At 36.4% G+C, this 17,405-nt stretch overlaps 1 protein-coding gene across 1 annotated transcript in view; it reads right to left on the bottom strand.

Moving 5' to 3' along the window:
* The window catches only part of LOC145490797 (uncharacterized), a 30,123-nt gene that overhangs the window by 11,087 nt on the left and 1,631 nt on the right, over positions 1 to 17,405 (bottom strand). The window contains exons 3-9 of the mRNA XM_081469893.1: positions 14,945 to 15,117; positions 12,371 to 12,465; positions 4,087 to 4,176; positions 3,515 to 3,604; positions 2,009 to 2,060; positions 585 to 670; positions 1 to 76 (exon numbers count right to left, since the gene is read on the bottom strand). The exon at positions 1 to 76 is cut by the window's left edge and continues 106 nt beyond it. Coding sequence (XP_081326019.1) covers positions 1 to 76; positions 585 to 670; positions 2,009 to 2,060; positions 3,515 to 3,604; positions 4,087 to 4,176; positions 12,371 to 12,465; positions 14,945 to 15,117 — 662 coding nt within the window. The remainder of the gene's footprint in view (positions 77 to 584; positions 671 to 2,008; positions 2,061 to 3,514; positions 3,605 to 4,086; positions 4,177 to 12,370; positions 12,466 to 14,944; positions 15,118 to 17,405) is intronic.

Below are 17,405 nucleotides of genomic sequence, written 5' to 3' on the forward strand. Positions count from 1 at the left end.
TACACAGAGCAAATAACCCATACTGCTTCATCTTACCATTCAGCAATGGCTTGATGTGGCCATCAAATTTAAATGACTGCATGGTGATATTGACAAAAAAATAGCACTTGTGAGGATAAATTGATTTGCTAAGTTTTGCAATCAAAATGTTGCACTTTCCATGCAGAGGCCATGCAACTAAGAAGTCACATTGAGTCATTAGTCACACGTGCTAGTAAAGTTTGAAAACCTAATGTCTTAGAAAAAGACACAGGGCTGTAATTAATGTGATGCTGCTCAACACAGGGCTGTGCTGAGTAGACAGCACCTTGCAATTATAACTTTCATCTGCGGTGAAGATGACTGACAACTCAATACTTGGAAAACATTCAAAACACAATACCCAGTAGAAGCTTGAAGTTATCAACACCTAGTAACATTATAAGACCGCTTCTTCGAAGCTTAAGACTTATAACTTTATACATGTCAAATAGCAGCAGCTAGCCAACTGCACCTTCCCACATTGTGGGAGGGTGTAGTTGTACAGTTCCCACGGAGCAGTTCCCATTGTTTTTACTACATTATTGTTAGCATTCACCACCTACCCTGTAATAAAAGGGACTGACGTGGCTTGACTGTCTTCCAGCATGACACTTGATGCTACAGAAACACACTTGAGGAATTGGTTGTTCTAGAAAAAAAGATCTTAACATTTTAGAAATAAGTGAAGACTAAAACATACTCATTTCATATGAAACAGTTAACCTGCTGGTTTCTGTTATGTCTGGACTGTGGTTTTCTCGATAACCCAAGAAAAGAAAAGTCAACTTTGCAATCATTTTGTACTTGCTATGTGGTCCACACTATTTTGATGCTTTGCGAGCTTGTTTGAAGACAAAGCAAACATCTAAATTTGGTACTGAGTAAAACACATAGCGTAATCAGTCTGACATTTTCCCAACCATTAGTACATGTATCTGTATCTAAATCTGTACTTTAATATGTAAAATAGTACATGCTGCCTTAATTTTCCCCATGTATCTTAAAATAACCTAGTATATGGTTTGTTGTGTCTAAAGAATTAAATTTATTAAGTCATCTTAAATTCAATATATCCCCAAGCCTAAACATAGTTGTAAAAGCCTTTGGTGAAAAAGCAAATGAACTTCAAGAAACAGAAAGTTGGGGGTGGGGAAGTAGCTCCGACTGACTTTTACATCCCATCTAAGGGGAGGGGGGGAGGGGATAATAATAATAATAATAATAAAATATTTATATAGCGCCAATATCCTAAAAGTTCAAAAGCGCTTTACAGTTAGAAATATTAAAAACACTTAAGACAAATAAAGTAAAAATAAAAAAATGTCGCTAAAAAGTTATAAAAATGCTTTCTTAAAAAGGAACGTTTTTAGTTTATGTTTAAAAAGGGACACTGAGGAGCTGTTCTTGATGTCAGACGGAAGAGTGTTCCAAAGTGTAGGAGCTGCTACAGAGAAAGATCTTGCGCCATATGTTTTCAAATTGAAGTGCGGAATGGAAAGAAGTTCTTTAGAAGATGAATGTAGCTGACGAGACGGAGTGTAAGGAGTGAGAAGATCACGAACGTATGAAGGTGCCAGATCGTTTAGGGCCTTGTACGTGATGAGTAGAATTTTAAAGATGATACGATAGTTAACAGGAAGCCAGTGGAGATTAAACAAAATAGGTGTGATGTGTTCGTGTTTTCTAGAGAGGGTGATGAGACGAGCAGCGGCATTCTGGACGTGCTGTAACTTTTTTAAGCAACAGGATAGCACAGGAAATTAAAAATTTCAAATTAAAATAATTCCAACTTTACTTGTTTACAATTTAAGGCCTTGGGTGAACCTAAAACCACTGAATGGTGGGATTGGGGAGGTAGCTACGATTGACTTACATATCCCATCCAGGGGGGATAGCATAGGAAATTGGGAATACCTCTAACTTTAATCTGAATAAGCACAAGCTGGCACATTAATCATCATCCACATTATCAAAACGCAGCTGATACCTTCAAATTCTTTACAGTCAAGTCCAAGTCCACTATCTAACTCCATAATCCTCTGAAAAAGTTTAAAATAATTTCACAAGTTAACAAACAAAGAAACAAAGAAAATCTTACTTGAAACTTCAAGATTACACTCGCTGTAATTCTTTTGGTCTGAAATATGTCTTTTGGAGGTACAAGTTTGAAGTACATGTGCATCAAGACAATATCCCCTTAACATCTAGAATATTCTCCTTGTTCTCATCATTTAATTGCTTCACAATATTTGGAATTGCAGGGAGGAAGTAAACGGTTCATCCCCTTTGAGATAAAATAGCTAGCAGGGCTCGAAATTGAAAAAATCGTTAGGTCGCCTTTTGGTGACCAACTGGAGAAATTTAGTCGCCAGATGCAAATTTTTAGTTGCCAGTTTGTATAATCAAAAGAATATTAATTTTGGGGCTGGTTGAAAGTGTTTAAGCTTGTTTAACTTCATCATCCGGTTTCTGGTCGCATGGAACTCACTCGCACAAGTAATTACGGAAATACGAGAACAAAAAACTAACATAGTTATACAAAACAATCTTACCCAAACTTAATAAGTAAATAAGAGTTTCTAGCCGCTATCTTTGTAGCTTAGGGGAGCCAAACACAACTGTATGGAGATAGCATGTACGAAGGAATCAACATGGCCAATTCCATTCATTACCAGATCTCCTCTTTGTAAGGAAACCGCTTGCCAGTGAAACAAAGGCACAGTAAATGACACAGATCTTTTATGGTGCGATCCATCAGATTTGTGACTGAACGTTAGTTTCAGATCAAGATTTCACAGAAAGAACTTACATGTAATACGGATTTGATAGGCTCGCTTGCTAATTTGTTATGCATGATGATTTACATTGTCTCGCACATGTTCTCTCGGAAACCAGCGGAAACCCAAGCAGAAACCATGCGAATATGTGAAAATCAAACACTTCGTTCCAGCAGTCTTTTTGCAAAGTTCTGCGCCCACGGTACCAAGGGAATAGCTGTAATGGCATCGAAAATATCGCGGACAGAAGTCGGTAGAATTTGGAGGTAAACTCACTTTGTTTATGTGATTTGGCCCATTTTTTTTTTACGGCGAAAGCTAAGCAAGACAAGACAAAATGTTTGTTTTACCTTTAATCTTCTAATTTAAATCTAAATCATAGAAAAATCTGGTCGCTAAATTGGCGACTAAACCAGAATTTTTAGTCGCACTGGCCACCGTATTGGTTGCAATTTCAAGCCCTGACTAGTTAAGGCAGCATTTCACATCATTCTTTCCTCACTGTTTGCCATCATCAAGGCAGATTTTTTAAAACTTTGTCATTTCCCTTTTATGATAAAACTCTAGTTTCACGAGTAGGGTGAGCAGAAACATAGCATTTTTATGTAAAAAAAAAAAAACATTTACATTGTTAAGAAACTGTAAAGGAGCTGCAGAGTTTGTTTCCTTATTGTGGAAACTTAATGTGACATGGTATAAAATAATTTGTTACTCACTGCTCTTGCAGAACGCCGCAAACATCTCTCAAATCCCACAGCATCATCATGATGCACAAAATTGAGGAAGTTCTGGTGCATCAAAAATGTCTGTTGATAAATAGAACACAGAGCAGTCAAACTGACACAACTATTTCATGCAAATGTATAATTAATCTTAGCAGGCAGTTTTTAAGCTCTCAAGATTATCCTCTTTAGAGAGGTCTGCTGGGCTAGGAGTCTAAAATGCTGGTAAACTTCTTGGATTTCTCAAGACAGTCAAATTGTGAGTAACAAAGCAACAAAGTCACAGTTCACCATGTCCACCCCTCTGGCTCTTAACTACGTCTGGACCTTTCACAGAATGATTAAATTTTAGCTGCCAATAATACAACAATATTAGAGCAGTTTTCAAGTGAGTGTTGAAAGTTATCGGGCAATTAATTTGGTTTTACTTTGTTTTGAGATTAGGTGAGTAGTCTAATTGGTAAGTAATTGGTTTGGTTTTGGTTCAACAACACTCTGAAAACCGCTCTTTTACCTACATTTGTTAGTCTTAGCAAATGCCAGAGTCTCTTTCAAAGATAAGTTACCTGCGTGTATCCAAGGTATCTGTAGACATTTTCAGAGGCAAAGAAAACATCTCCTGTTTCTGACAGGACCAAGAAAAAGGAATCCAAAGCCTATGAAAATAGAAAGATCAAATATTTAGAAAAGATTGGTTGTCTGCATGTATCCTTAGAGTAATGCAACAGGATTACTCTAAGGAACAGATACTTAACCTAATGTATGTATCAAATTGAAGCTAAAATTAATATATTAAAGCTTTAGATACTCCCCAAAATAATAATTAATAATAGCAATATTAATTTTATGAATGATCTTCACTGCAATGAGCTCTTAGCTCTTGCAATGATCTGCACCTCCTAAAGGCAATCTTAGTTTATTTGGACATCGTCTAATAACTTGTACGTAGTCGATATATCAAAGGTACTAAAATTCTAAATATTTGCCACCAATAAAACATTATAAATTGGCTGACTTCATTTAGTATGTTGTTGGATAAAGAGCCTCCTGACCACACACAATACTGTGCAGTATAAGGACTACATATTGAAATTCCATTACAGTTTGCCTGGTGCTACATTAATAAACCAGTCCCATCCGTTCAAAGATCTGTGATTACCTTTAGTTCATAAATATATACTCACACACACGCTATAATCTCAATTCCGGTAAAATCTTTTTATTAGCAGCTGGTGCATTTCTACACTTGATTTGCAAGGAATTTTGTATATACTTGAAAGCACATCATGTGAACATCTCATTTGAATAAAGAAATCATGGAACTAATTTTGGCCCCAAGAAACATACTTTAACCCCCTAAATAAAATGCACAAAAATGCAGAGTCTTCAGGTAGTATACAGACTACAATCTGTCTGAGAATTAACACTGAGATATGCAAATGAGGAGTAATTTACAACACAAAACTACATGTAAGTTGGAATTTGACTTACATTCCATAGATATATATTCATGCTAAAAAAGTAGTGTCAACTAATTAATGTAATCATTTGACTTATACACCATAATGGGTAATTCTATTTTTAAATTGGAATTTCAAAGCTTTATGCAACACAGATTAAGAGCCAAAATTAGTTTCTCCTTTCCTGTTGTTTATATGCTCACCCTACAGTACCGGTCAAAGGGACTGCAAAATTACACTCACGTAAAGCACATGTACTACACACACATTACACGCAGTGTCCACAAATACTACATGCAGACTACCCGCATTTTACGCGCATGTAGGTGCTGCAATCCCTTTGACCGGTACTGTATGTCCATACTCAACACTGAAATTGATAGAAAAATATCTCTCTTCTATGCATTATTGACAGAAATATATTCTGTTTTCAAGTGTCATGCCAAAAGCTCAGTCATACATGTATGTACTTTACTTTAAAAGTTGTAAGTTACAATATTTTCTCTGGAACATTATTAAAGGAGAACGTCATTCAGCTTTTCCACTCCCCTGGCTCTGAAGTGCCTGCTATCCTGAAGAAATTCGTCTCAAAAGAAGCGACTTCGGAGGCTGCCATTTTGAAACTGTACTTGGCAGCCAGGCCATGTTTATGTAACATCATTCTGTCCGACTCAAAATTGGCAGGAAGGAAAAAAACCTGCAAATGACTTTGCATCCTTCACACACCTCCTCACCTATCTTCTCCGCGCTCTGTTGCGCATAAGGCCGCTTGCATCCTTCACAAGGTCAGCAAATTGTATTTTTCCAAGTGATTATCCACTTCACCATCTTCAATGCCATCATTTTGAAGTTTGGAGCATGTTTGGCTCAAAATGATATGGCTCAAGGGCAGCCATAACCCAGAGTGGTAGTTAAAAGGCTCGTTGCAAGCCATTTAGACAAAATCTCTTGGACAGAATGATGTCATGAACATGTGGCCTGGCTGCTGAGTACTGTTCAAAATGACCGCAAAGATGTCAAATTTTGGGCTTCTTTAGAGGCAAATTTCATAAGTAAATCCTACACTTTAGAGGCTGAAACTTCAGTGAGTGGCTAAACTTAGTGCAAGGTTTTTATTAGCTTTGACAAAAAAACATATGTAAGTTTTTGGAATGACCTCCTTTAATAACAACAATACAGGTGCCCTTTTCAGTAAAGTTTGTTCTTGAAGGCTGGGAAGTGGGCAGATTTGATGGGTTTGTTTGATCTCTTCATTAGCATAAATTTCAGGGAACAAGAAGATCTGTTAGATCTTATAACTGCGCTTTTAAAGTTTAACTGTTTGCTTAGCACTACGGTCGGAATGCAGTGCACATTCCAAAGCAGTCATTGATGATTCTTTTCTTACTGTAGATGTCACATCACTTGATCAACACAAACTGTGTTATTGCACCATCAGTGGTAGCCGTTGACAAATCTCCGATGACGTAATGGTCTTAATCTAGAACTTTCTTCGGGATATGTATGGGCATGAACGATATGAAAAACACAATAATAACACTATTAACAACAGCTTTCTTTCTTAAAAGTCATGATTAAATTTAATTGGTGTTTTCCACGAGTAAAGGGCTAGCAAAGTAGTCACACAAGTCATATAATTTAATAATAAAACTCTATCCTGACCGATGTATCGATTTTGATCACTCCAGTGACCACAGATTGAAAACGTGACAGAAAATTGGTGTTACTTTCGATTCTCACCAAATTTGGACAGTGGGATGATCTCATCATTAGCCAATTACAGGCCATTTTTCAGCTCTTTTCGTCATATCCCCTCCTCGGGAGAATTTTGGCAAGTTAGCTAATTTAGTATGCAAGCCACCGTAATGGCGGTCGCCGTCGGCGAAATGTTTATTTGCTCAAAATTGGGGCAAAATCTTTCAGAGATGGAAGTCAGGACATTTGTAAGGATACAGAAAGTAATTTGGGACCAGTAACTGGCTTCTAAGGCTGAATTTATCCAGAAGTAAGCTGTATTTTCGTGTTCGTGCCACGCGATGAAATATTATTGGCTTGTTCTGCTGTCTTGTTCTGTTTTTTCCCTTGGTCTTTTTTGTAGCCCGCTGAGGCCAGTCTTTTGTCTAAATCAGTTGAAAAAAGTTTGAAAAAGATGTTCCCATTCAAGTTTAAGCTCTCAGGCGATAATTCTGGAGTTTTTTGGCCGAAACATTGGCTTTGTTATGTTCGTGTCTTTTGGTTGCTATGGGCGACCATTGCTTCCTTTGTTAGGTCAAATCTGGGGAGTGAGGTCACAAAAAATTCTAATTAATTCTGGTTTTGTTCGATTTCGCTGAAATTTTAACATGATAAAGCTGGATTGTTAAGGAATAGATTTACTGTCTGCCGATGTGTGGTAGCTATTAATGCTACAGTGATACATTGCTTCAAAGTCAGGGTTTTGAAGAGATTTTTTTGCAACGTGTGGGTTCGGCGTGATTTTGTAATCGGAGGTTTTTGTTGACCCCGAAGGAAAAATATCCAGAAAAGGTCATTTCATCGACGATTCAAACGAATATAAATATGTATATGTTCCGAGCTAAATTTCTGGTGAAAAAATATAATTTTTGATGAGCGCTGGGTTTTTAATTTTTTTCCCCGCGAAAGTCGGCATCAGAGATGAGATTCATTAATGTTTCAACAGCTTTTGGCGAGTAAACATCACAGGTTGCGTGACTCAAAATTTGGCCAAGTGGAAGCTTGGGTCTGGTCGCCGACAAATCTACAAAAAAAAAAAACCACGGGTAAACCATGAACCGTGCTCGGCCCATGGCCGTGCAGTTAAAAATAAATACAGAGTGGTAAACAAGCAAGTACCAAACATTGACATCATCTGTGCCATTAGGTACCTGTAGTAAATACGAGTGGGGGAAAAAACTTTCAATTTACAGATAATAAATAATCAAGGTGGTGTTTGCACGGCTGGGTGGCAAGATTTGTCAAACAACAGGTCATATATTTGTCAGTTAAATGTTTCTTCTCTTTAATGCATTGTTCAAAGCCTGATTGTAAAAATTTCAAATGTAGTGAACCAAATGACATCAGCAATTAGACCATCCTATAGGCCACAATGTTTGTCATCGCTGACAGACCTATAAAAAAGTAACATTTGGCAACTGAGCACACTGAGCCCTTTGCATTTTACCAGGCATGCTGCTGAAAAATATCTTGAGTTGGTCCTAAAGACCACAGTGGAAATTTGTGACATTTTGTGAGTGAGATGTAAATTTAGAATTTTCAAGTTTCAAAGCCAAAAAAAAAAGAGATAATCAGCACTTTATGGCAACAAAATTATTCTGAGTGTGGTCTGTTTTTATCTGTGAACTTTCAAAGTGCAACTGTTTCTCATGCAAAGATCACGTACAGAGTCAGCCAGTTCCTTTGTTGTCTCCACATGTCACATCAGCTGTTGTGATACGTTAAATGGTCTTACATTAATGCATGGATAATTTATGCAAGGCGATTGTCAACAGCAGCACACAAGATGCTATGTTTGATATTCTCTTTCAGGGGGGCAGCTGTAACACAGGCTAGTTTTCAGCAATATTGCTGATTACCATAATGTACAATCACTTGAGAAAGTTATCAAAATTCCACAAACCAAGACTGGTAAAAATATTGACCAAACATTTACATAGTCCAAAGCCACTGCCAAACCCAAAGATACAAACAAAGCCTCAATTTGCATAATCATGGCAACTTAAATTTTTTTCACATTTGCCACAAATTACACATAACATGACAAGCAATTGTTAGAAAACCTGAACTCTTGAACTTCGAATAAATTCAGAAACCATGCACCATAAAGCAAGTGCTGCATACTTGTATGTTCTGCAATATTTATAGATCATTTTGTGGCTTCCATTCAGATTGTAGGTTTATAACTGTTTAGTCACGTAGTTAAAGGACAAGTTATTGGTAAACAGAGCAGCACTAACAATGATTTCAATGCATGACTGACATGATTGATTGGCTCTAGCATGCTTTGAAGTCGAATGACTAGCAACCATGAATTTGTAAATCAATCAAGTCTCGACTGTCTCCCCCTCTCCTGTTTTTTAAGTTCCACAGGTAGTTATCACTCAGACTAAATCACAAACAGGCAAATTCTAGTAGTAACAAGAATGTGAAACTGCTGCGTGAATCACAACACGTGTGAAAACAATATTGATGGAAGGCAGGAATAAATAACTCTCACACAAGGGGGCAAGCCATGTTAACTTGACCTCATTCTAAATTTAGGTTTCCTTAGAATATTTTTTCCTTTTGAAATGCAAATCATAATTTTAATTTCAAAGACAATAAAAACATTATTGATAACAGCTTGACTTGACATGCATGAGAAGTTAATCAAATATCCTGAACTATACACCCCTCTTAAACTCTTTTCAAAAACAAAAATTGGTTGAAAGACTGTCTTTCATTCTGTATATCTTTGTTCCACACTTGAAAGATACAGTGTATGTTATTTCATGTTATTTCATATTGCTTACAAAAATTATACTCACAATAATCACAATTATATTACTTGGCTTGTAAAATTTTCGTAATTTTAACAGCCTTTTTATGATTGTACAATATTTTTCATCTAACTTGGCAACAGGAATCATTAAACCTATCAATGCCAATTCCAGCAGCAAAATTCAATTAATTATTCATGATCAAATTTTTTTTTCTATAATGTTGCCAGCCAGTATTACAGCAAACGTGAGATGAATATTGATTGAGCTAATACATATTTTCTGAACTATTAGGGACCCTAATACTGTACAGTAGCATCACATCAAGAGTTAACAAGAATTTTGAAATTAAGTTTGACAGACAATAAATTTAATATATAAAAGATAGTGATCTATATTTATTTTTAGCAATTTTTGTGAGAAAGTGAGTGAGTTTTCCAATGAAGCTTTCAAAGCAAATACTGCAAAGGAAAAACAAACCTTTCCCATATTGACCGCAGTGTTTTTAGTATTGCTATACACAGAGTATAATTATTCACAAACATGATGTAAAGGTGAGATAATTTTTTGATTTCAAACACTCATCTTCTGAATCATTTTCTAACGCAACGATAAGGGCAAACTTAAAGAGCACAACTTTGCCACGTAAGACAAACCTATGACATGACATGAAAAATGCCACAGGATTCTGAACTGTCTTATTTTAAAACCCTATGACAGCTGTAGTGTCATCAAGGATTGCATGAAATTTTTGTATGACACAAGCAATGGGTGCTAAGGAGTTTGGTGCTTTAAATAAGGTCAAGCGTAGCCAAAGCTCCAGCACGTATTCTGCTGGAAATCAATAGCTACATTTGTATAATTCTAGCAGGTTCCAAATCATGGCCTCTTTTGTTACTCTCTCAGGTATTGCAGCAGGGCAATGTAACCACATACCGGTACTTCAAATCTTGTGGAAAGCACTAGAAGGACTTTACATGTGACAATGTTGTCCTGTCTAACTTAACTCTCATAATGATCACATACTCAGATCATCAGTCTGTGAAACCAAGTTTTATAAAGTGGATATTTCAAAAGGTCTAGATAGCAGCAGACATGTAAAGATTTTAAGGAAAACGACCACTTTTCTCATTGTGTTCTATAGACTGCTTTCATATTTTAGATCACGCCACTACCAGCTTTCAGCTCAAGATAAAGGAGGCTATCCATATTCAAAAAGAACTACCTTGCCTCAATCAGCAATTACACCATGTAAATCTAAAATTATCCTTTTAATTTACACCTTTTCACGTTCTGTTGTTACTATTTGTCTTAATTAGCATTTTTGCCTACTTATTATTCAACTTGCTTTGTAATCATTCATTCAACTGAAGATGACAGAAGTTCTGTCGAAACATGTTTTTTAAACTTAGAAAAGTGGTCGTTTTCCTTAAAGTGGATATTACTGGAAATGGGAGAAGCACAGATAAACTTTCCAATATTTCAAAAAAGGACATGGAGAGGTGATTCCCGTTCAGGATCTAAGCAATGTTTTTTCCTAAACCTGCACAAGAATACTGACTTTCTCATTTGATCATGCAGCCAAAGATATGCAACAGGTGATTAAATGTACATAAAATAATAGGTCTGCAAGAGCAAATTAGTTTTGTACTGGCAATAGACCTTATCACAGTGTTTGACGCCATCTTGACGGCTAGGCAAAGTGGTCAGGAATTACAGTGTTTGTATGGGAATCAGATGGCAAATAACTTTGTGCAAAATTGAATTTTAACACAACTTGTGAATCGCAATGTTAAAATACTAGGTGGAAGATTGTGTTCACCGAGTTTGAAGGATGTAGCTTGGCTAGAAGATGCTCAGTTAATTTTTCTAATCTTCCATACATTTGTCTGTAAATTTGGCTGAGTAGATGCGGTTCGTGGGAAAAAAATAACAGACAAATGTATGGAAAATTAGAAAAAATTAAGTGTCTTCTAGCAAAGCTACCTCCTTCAAACTTGGTGAATACAATCTTTTACCTAGTATTTTGATGTTGTGATTCACATATTGTTTAAAATTCAATTTTGGAAAAACTTATTTACCATCAGATTCCCGTACTAACACTACAATTTCTGACCGCTTTGCCTACCCATCAAGATGGCGTCGAAAACCGCAGTAAGGTCTATCATATAACAACCCTGTAAAAATTCCCACCGTGTTCTGACAGATAGACACAGTTTACCCCAGTTTTAAATCTGCAGCTGGCTTGCAGTCAGAAATGATGTTAAGTGGAATTCCTATTCGGGGCATGCAAATGTTCATGCATTGCTCAGATAGCTTCAAGTCATTTTTGTTAGTTCAGCGAGGAAGCACGCTGACAACCAGTCTTCCATGTTTACTACCCTCCCACCCAGAGAAAATTTGCTTGCATTGATAAAGCCCAGACATTTTGCCTCATCATTGTAAAGTGATTTTAAATTACAAAAAAAAAAACACAAAAAACAGAAAAAGAGCTCTAAGGTAGAACAAAAGCTCAGCTGCTTTCTTAATCTGAAAACCCACTAAGTCTGACCTCCTTGAGGACAAAATAAGTGACTACCTTTTGGAGTTGCCAAGCCTTTCATCCATTTAATTAGACCACCCAAAATGCCCTTGAATGAGTTAAGTGGCAAAAGGCAATAGACATTGGGTAAATACCATTACTTTCGCTTCCAGTGAAATGTGTCATAAGTCAATTAAGAATCAGAAGTAAATAAGACAGTTATGGTGACCTAAGCTATAAACATTTTTTACAGCCCATCTCGGTTTGTATGAGGCACTTCATCCAGTTACCTTTAGTTTTAATTCGTCTACTGAAAATCTTGATAGATTACTAGGTAAACCAAAAATGTCAAATAATGCATAAAACATCTCACCTCCAAAGAGATATCGCTGACATTGATGTTACACTTTTCAAGTTGTTTCGTAATCTCATTCACAGCTGCATCGTCCACTCTTCTCTTTCTCTTCCCTAAGTAGAATCGTATTTATTTAAAAACTGTATTCTAATATTTTAGAAAGTGAACAAATTAGCACCCATCTGTTGCTACTTGACCTGCCCTGAACTGTAGAATTTCTTATTTATTTTTTTAACTAGATCTGTAAGCATGCTTCTTTTGCTCATGCTAAAAATAGATTTTATTGGGCGTGTTTAGACTAAATGCATGTACATCTGTCAGTTACAGCTGTAGAGAACTGAAATGTTCCAGAAATCAAGTAGTATTCAGTTGAAAACCTGCTTGGTATATTTCTGTGTACGAGTTATAAATTTTCAAAAAGACTTCACACATATTTTGCGGACAACATATGAAAATCTAAAAAAGGCCAAGTTTCACAGCAGCTTCACATGTACACGTGCACATAGTAAAAGTCTACGTTGGGCTAAGCAGTCTATACAGCTGGAACTTAATATCCTGGTTTCTGTAGCACTAAGCAACTAGGAGTAATTCCACTCCCCCTATAAGAGATGTTAGTCAATCACAGAGATTCCCCCCCACGTTAAATTCTCTAGTACCCATTTATACACCTGGCTGGAGAAAGACACTGTGACAGTAGTGTCACAATACAATGCCCCTGGAAGGGTTTGAAACAATCTAGAGTCCAGCCCACAAATCATTAGGCTTCCACGCCTCCACAACATAGACAGTCCACTAAACAGATTGTGTACAAATAGACAGTCCAGATTGTGTAGTTCAAGCCATATTTGCACTGCTTCCATGGCAGAATTCTCCGTGGTATATTACAAAGCAAATCAAAGCGTTGGAATCGCGCTTCACAAGCTGTGATGTTCTTGCAAATCTGCCAACAGGCTTTGGAAAGATTTAAATTTATCCAGTGTTTTGTTTGGCAAAGCTTTCCGCCTCCAACCTAACTGCGAGTGTGTTAGTGATTTCACCGCTCAACAGCATCGTCTAAGTCAGCGAATATAAATTCACTGAGCTTGGCCTTTCTGCCGTCCATTTTGAAAGATTGAACCAGACTTTCACTTGAAACCGGACATTCACCTGAAACTTTCCGCTGCTATCGGCAAACATTTCACCGCAGTTGGATGATCTCCTATGTATAATGTATAATGTATAATGTATAATGTATAATGTATAATGCATGTAAATTCTCGGTTGAAACTTTGTTGAAATTTTCCCAATAACTTTTAGACGCAGCAAAAATCGTTACAAGACGCCTCATTCACCGTCTTCTTTTTAAAACTTCTTTGGCATTTTCACTGAATGAACACTGAATGAAGATATACTTCTCATGGCATATGTTTTTGCCTGGCTACTTGAAGAGTAGAGTAGAGCAATTTTATTCAGATCTCCTGGGGCTATTGACAACAGGCGAGAATAAGAGGACATCAAGATGAGAAATCCTACACCAAAAAATCACTCGGCTGTAAAAGGGCAAACTCTTGGGCTTAGGCAGTAGTCCCTCCTTTCGCACGCTCCTAGCCCCCAGGATTTCACACAGCCATTTTTTTCTCACTGTTTTCTTTCGCGTCACACACAACGGACTAAGCTAAAGAGGGACTACTCGTAGTCTAAGCAGGCCTAGGAGGTCAACTGGTTTTCACAGGTGGGCAAAGCTATTTGACCTGAAAGTCCTTCTAATATAAGAAAAACTTTCCTCTAGATGGTCAAACCAGGCCGGCAAAATCATCCTCAAAATTGGGCAATTTGCCTGGTGCCCCGCCCTTAACAAAACCCCTGACTGACCAAACAGGATAGTTATAATTCTGGCAGTGAAGTAACAAAAATAAAGATGGTTTATTTATAATTTGTAAAACACAATCTCCTTGTCTACATGGAAAAAACGGTTGATAGGACTTTCTGGCAACCTGAGTGTAAAATTTCCTGACTTTCCACTGACCTTGAAGTTAATCGAGTTTTTCCCTGACTGTGGCAACACTAATTAAGGTGTTTACGTATACTACGGCAGTGTTCATATTACAGTAATGTTCAAATAATACAGAGTTGTCAACTGGCATTATGCAGGTGTCCAAACTCATGCCTATAATCAATTGTAATAGGTTTTGTTCCCAGAATATTCTGAGAAAACCTCATGTAATGCATAGGTGGAACATAACTCATAATGCTCCAAATACATCAACAGAAGACTGCACATGTACATAGTGAGTTTGAATTAGCCATTGTTATCTCTTAGATGCTTTCTCTTATTTCAACATCTTATGCATGGGCTGTGTTTTTGTTTACATCTGTGTATTAGATTGTTAACATGATTCTTCTTCCATTATAGTCTTTTTGATGATAAATGTGTTCGCCCATAGACAGGATTACTAATCATAGTTTAACTGACATTTAACACTATTTATTTAACAAAATAAATATTCCTGCCAAAAAAATGTATTTGGCTTAGTATCAAACATGGACGTAATGAACCTTGAAAAAGATTTTAATTACTTTAACAATATGAATGTGATTAGTAAATTGACTCACCAGATTGGAGATAATTTTGAGTTTGAAAAAAGCTGACAGACAATTTTAGTACTGTGAGCTTATCCAGCTTTGACCTGGATTCTTCAGGCAGTGGAAGAAGACCTCCTAACTCTTCCAAGGTTGCATTTATCTTTTCTCTATGGCGTCGAGACGCACTCTGTGGCACTTTCGTCCTGTGTTTGTGGCACAATATACTTTTAATTAAAAATAATTGGTAACATAACACTAGAGGAAACATAATAAACCAAAGTCTGGTTGATTATCGTGTAAATATCTCACCAACTTCCATTTCACTTCGTAATAAAAGGAAATATCATTGGCAGCTATTTTAAAAACTTATAAGCAGCAGTCAGTATATACATAAAGCAAATGAACCATTACAATAATTATTCATTTCACAATAAGCGTAACTGAGCTATTTTAAGCAAGCCTTTTAGGATGCAAATAATGTTGTCTACAGTAATAGCTAGGAATACCAGCTGTGATCAACATACCTTTAGTGACTTTACTTTGAAATACCTTAGCATGAACGAGTCAATAACTTTAATTTATATAATTCGACACTTTTTAATTTAAACTTGCATGAACCTTTCATTACATTACAGCAGTACTTAATTTATGATAAACTATACATGCACCAAATGTCAGCTGCCCAGACATCTGTTAGCCCATGAAACAGACAAATCCAACAGTTCCACAACTATCTTTAGAACAAAAATATATAGTCTAGATAATATTTGGTTACATACACATGTTGGGGGATAATTTGCTATTTCCTTTTGTTCTGGTGTATGGTTATACACATACATTTATATTATAATGAATATGAAACAAAGACAAATACCAAAAATTATTTTACCAAGGGTAATATAACTGAACCACATCATCTACACCAAAGTGGCAAAGACAAACAATCATTTTTAATTAAAATGCACAAAGGGCCGGTTAATGATTCAAAGAATGCACATATATGTACTCAATAAACGGGTATCCAGGAATGAAGGTCAGAGTAACTGCCTGAAGCGGTTCAAGCTGACCTAAACTATGGAAAGAGTATCAAATTGTCACGGAATCAAGTCTAGTTTTCCCATTCAGTCTGGTACATCAATTAGCAGGTGACTTCTACAAGGTCTCAAGACACCATACACATGGCAAGTCATAACAATAGATTCTTAGTTTGCTTTTGGTTTTTGAATGTGTTAACTAACAACACGCAACTTCCTGAGCAAATCTGGGTTTATTAGAAGTGTATTTTCAATTTCAAAACAAGCAAGCATACCATTATGATTTAACAGACACATCTTTATAGTAAACAGAGTTAAATTAACTTTTGGTTTGTTTGTGAAAGATATTTGTTTAAGGCATGATAATGGCCACCAGCAATTTATCTTCACCGTTTTCAAGCTGACAATAATTTCATTTACCTAGCCTCCAGACATCCTGCTTTACTAGTATGAGTAATTATTGGACTTGAATTCTACCCTGGCCTAAAATCAATTTTTATTGTTTCAGTTCTCAGACAAAACTAATTTTATTGACAGTCTGCTGGATTATTAGATCTTGGGATGGCTTTTGTGAGAGTTTCATATTCAAAGTGTGTTCACTGTCAGCAAGACTTAGGCGATAGTAATCTCAAGAATGCATCAGTACCAGTAGCAACATTCTTCTAGAGAATTTTGCTACAGAGAGTATTCTGGGACAGTTGTAAATATAAGATACAGGTCATTAACTGTTCTTAAAACTAAAATTAGTCCAAACTCAGTTTTTGGTCAAAAGAATTTCTTTCAAGTGTTGATCTAACAAGCAACTTAATATGTCTGCATAGTTTCAAAGATTATCAGTAAATTGTTTTGCAGATTTACAGGTTGAGCTGACTTCTCAAATGTTGCTCACAGAGGTTTTCAGCTGTTAATTATACAAAACAACATATTGAATCAACTCAATTTTGCCCTGGGGAAACCCTGTAGAAGACTAATCAATCATCAACTCATTGATGTGTCAGGGATCCCTTTTATTTTTAAACATTGTCTAGCTCACAAGATCTGCACTAATTTTAGCTGTTGAAATGGTTTGTTGTCTCAAAAAATATGAGATTCTTTACACCATCACCCAGTTCAAGCTTAACATTTAAATCTGATATCTGAGAATGCGTGGTTTCTGTGCACTTTGCTCCATGGCCATTCATATGCACTGCCACTCCTCAAGAACAAACAGATTTTCAGATAAAAAAATATTATCAGACAAAATAACAATGCATCTTTCAAAACGCAACCCCTTGAATGCAGCCTTTGAAGGAACATTTAGTAACAACAATAATTGTTGCAACAGATTTTGGCATTAAGCTTCAACATAATTTTCATGGACTCACTTGAGTAAAGTAGCTATTTAATCAATTAAATATAATTTTGTCAAGAACATCAACTAATCACACCACCCTGTTACCAATAATCTGTAGTTGGTC

The sequence above is a fragment of the Orbicella franksi genome, chromosome 6 (genome assembly GCF_964199315.1).
Source record: "Orbicella franksi chromosome 6, jaOrbFran1.1, whole genome shotgun sequence".
In the NCBI taxonomy this organism is placed as follows: domain Eukaryota; kingdom Metazoa; phylum Cnidaria; class Anthozoa; order Scleractinia; family Merulinidae; genus Orbicella; species Orbicella franksi.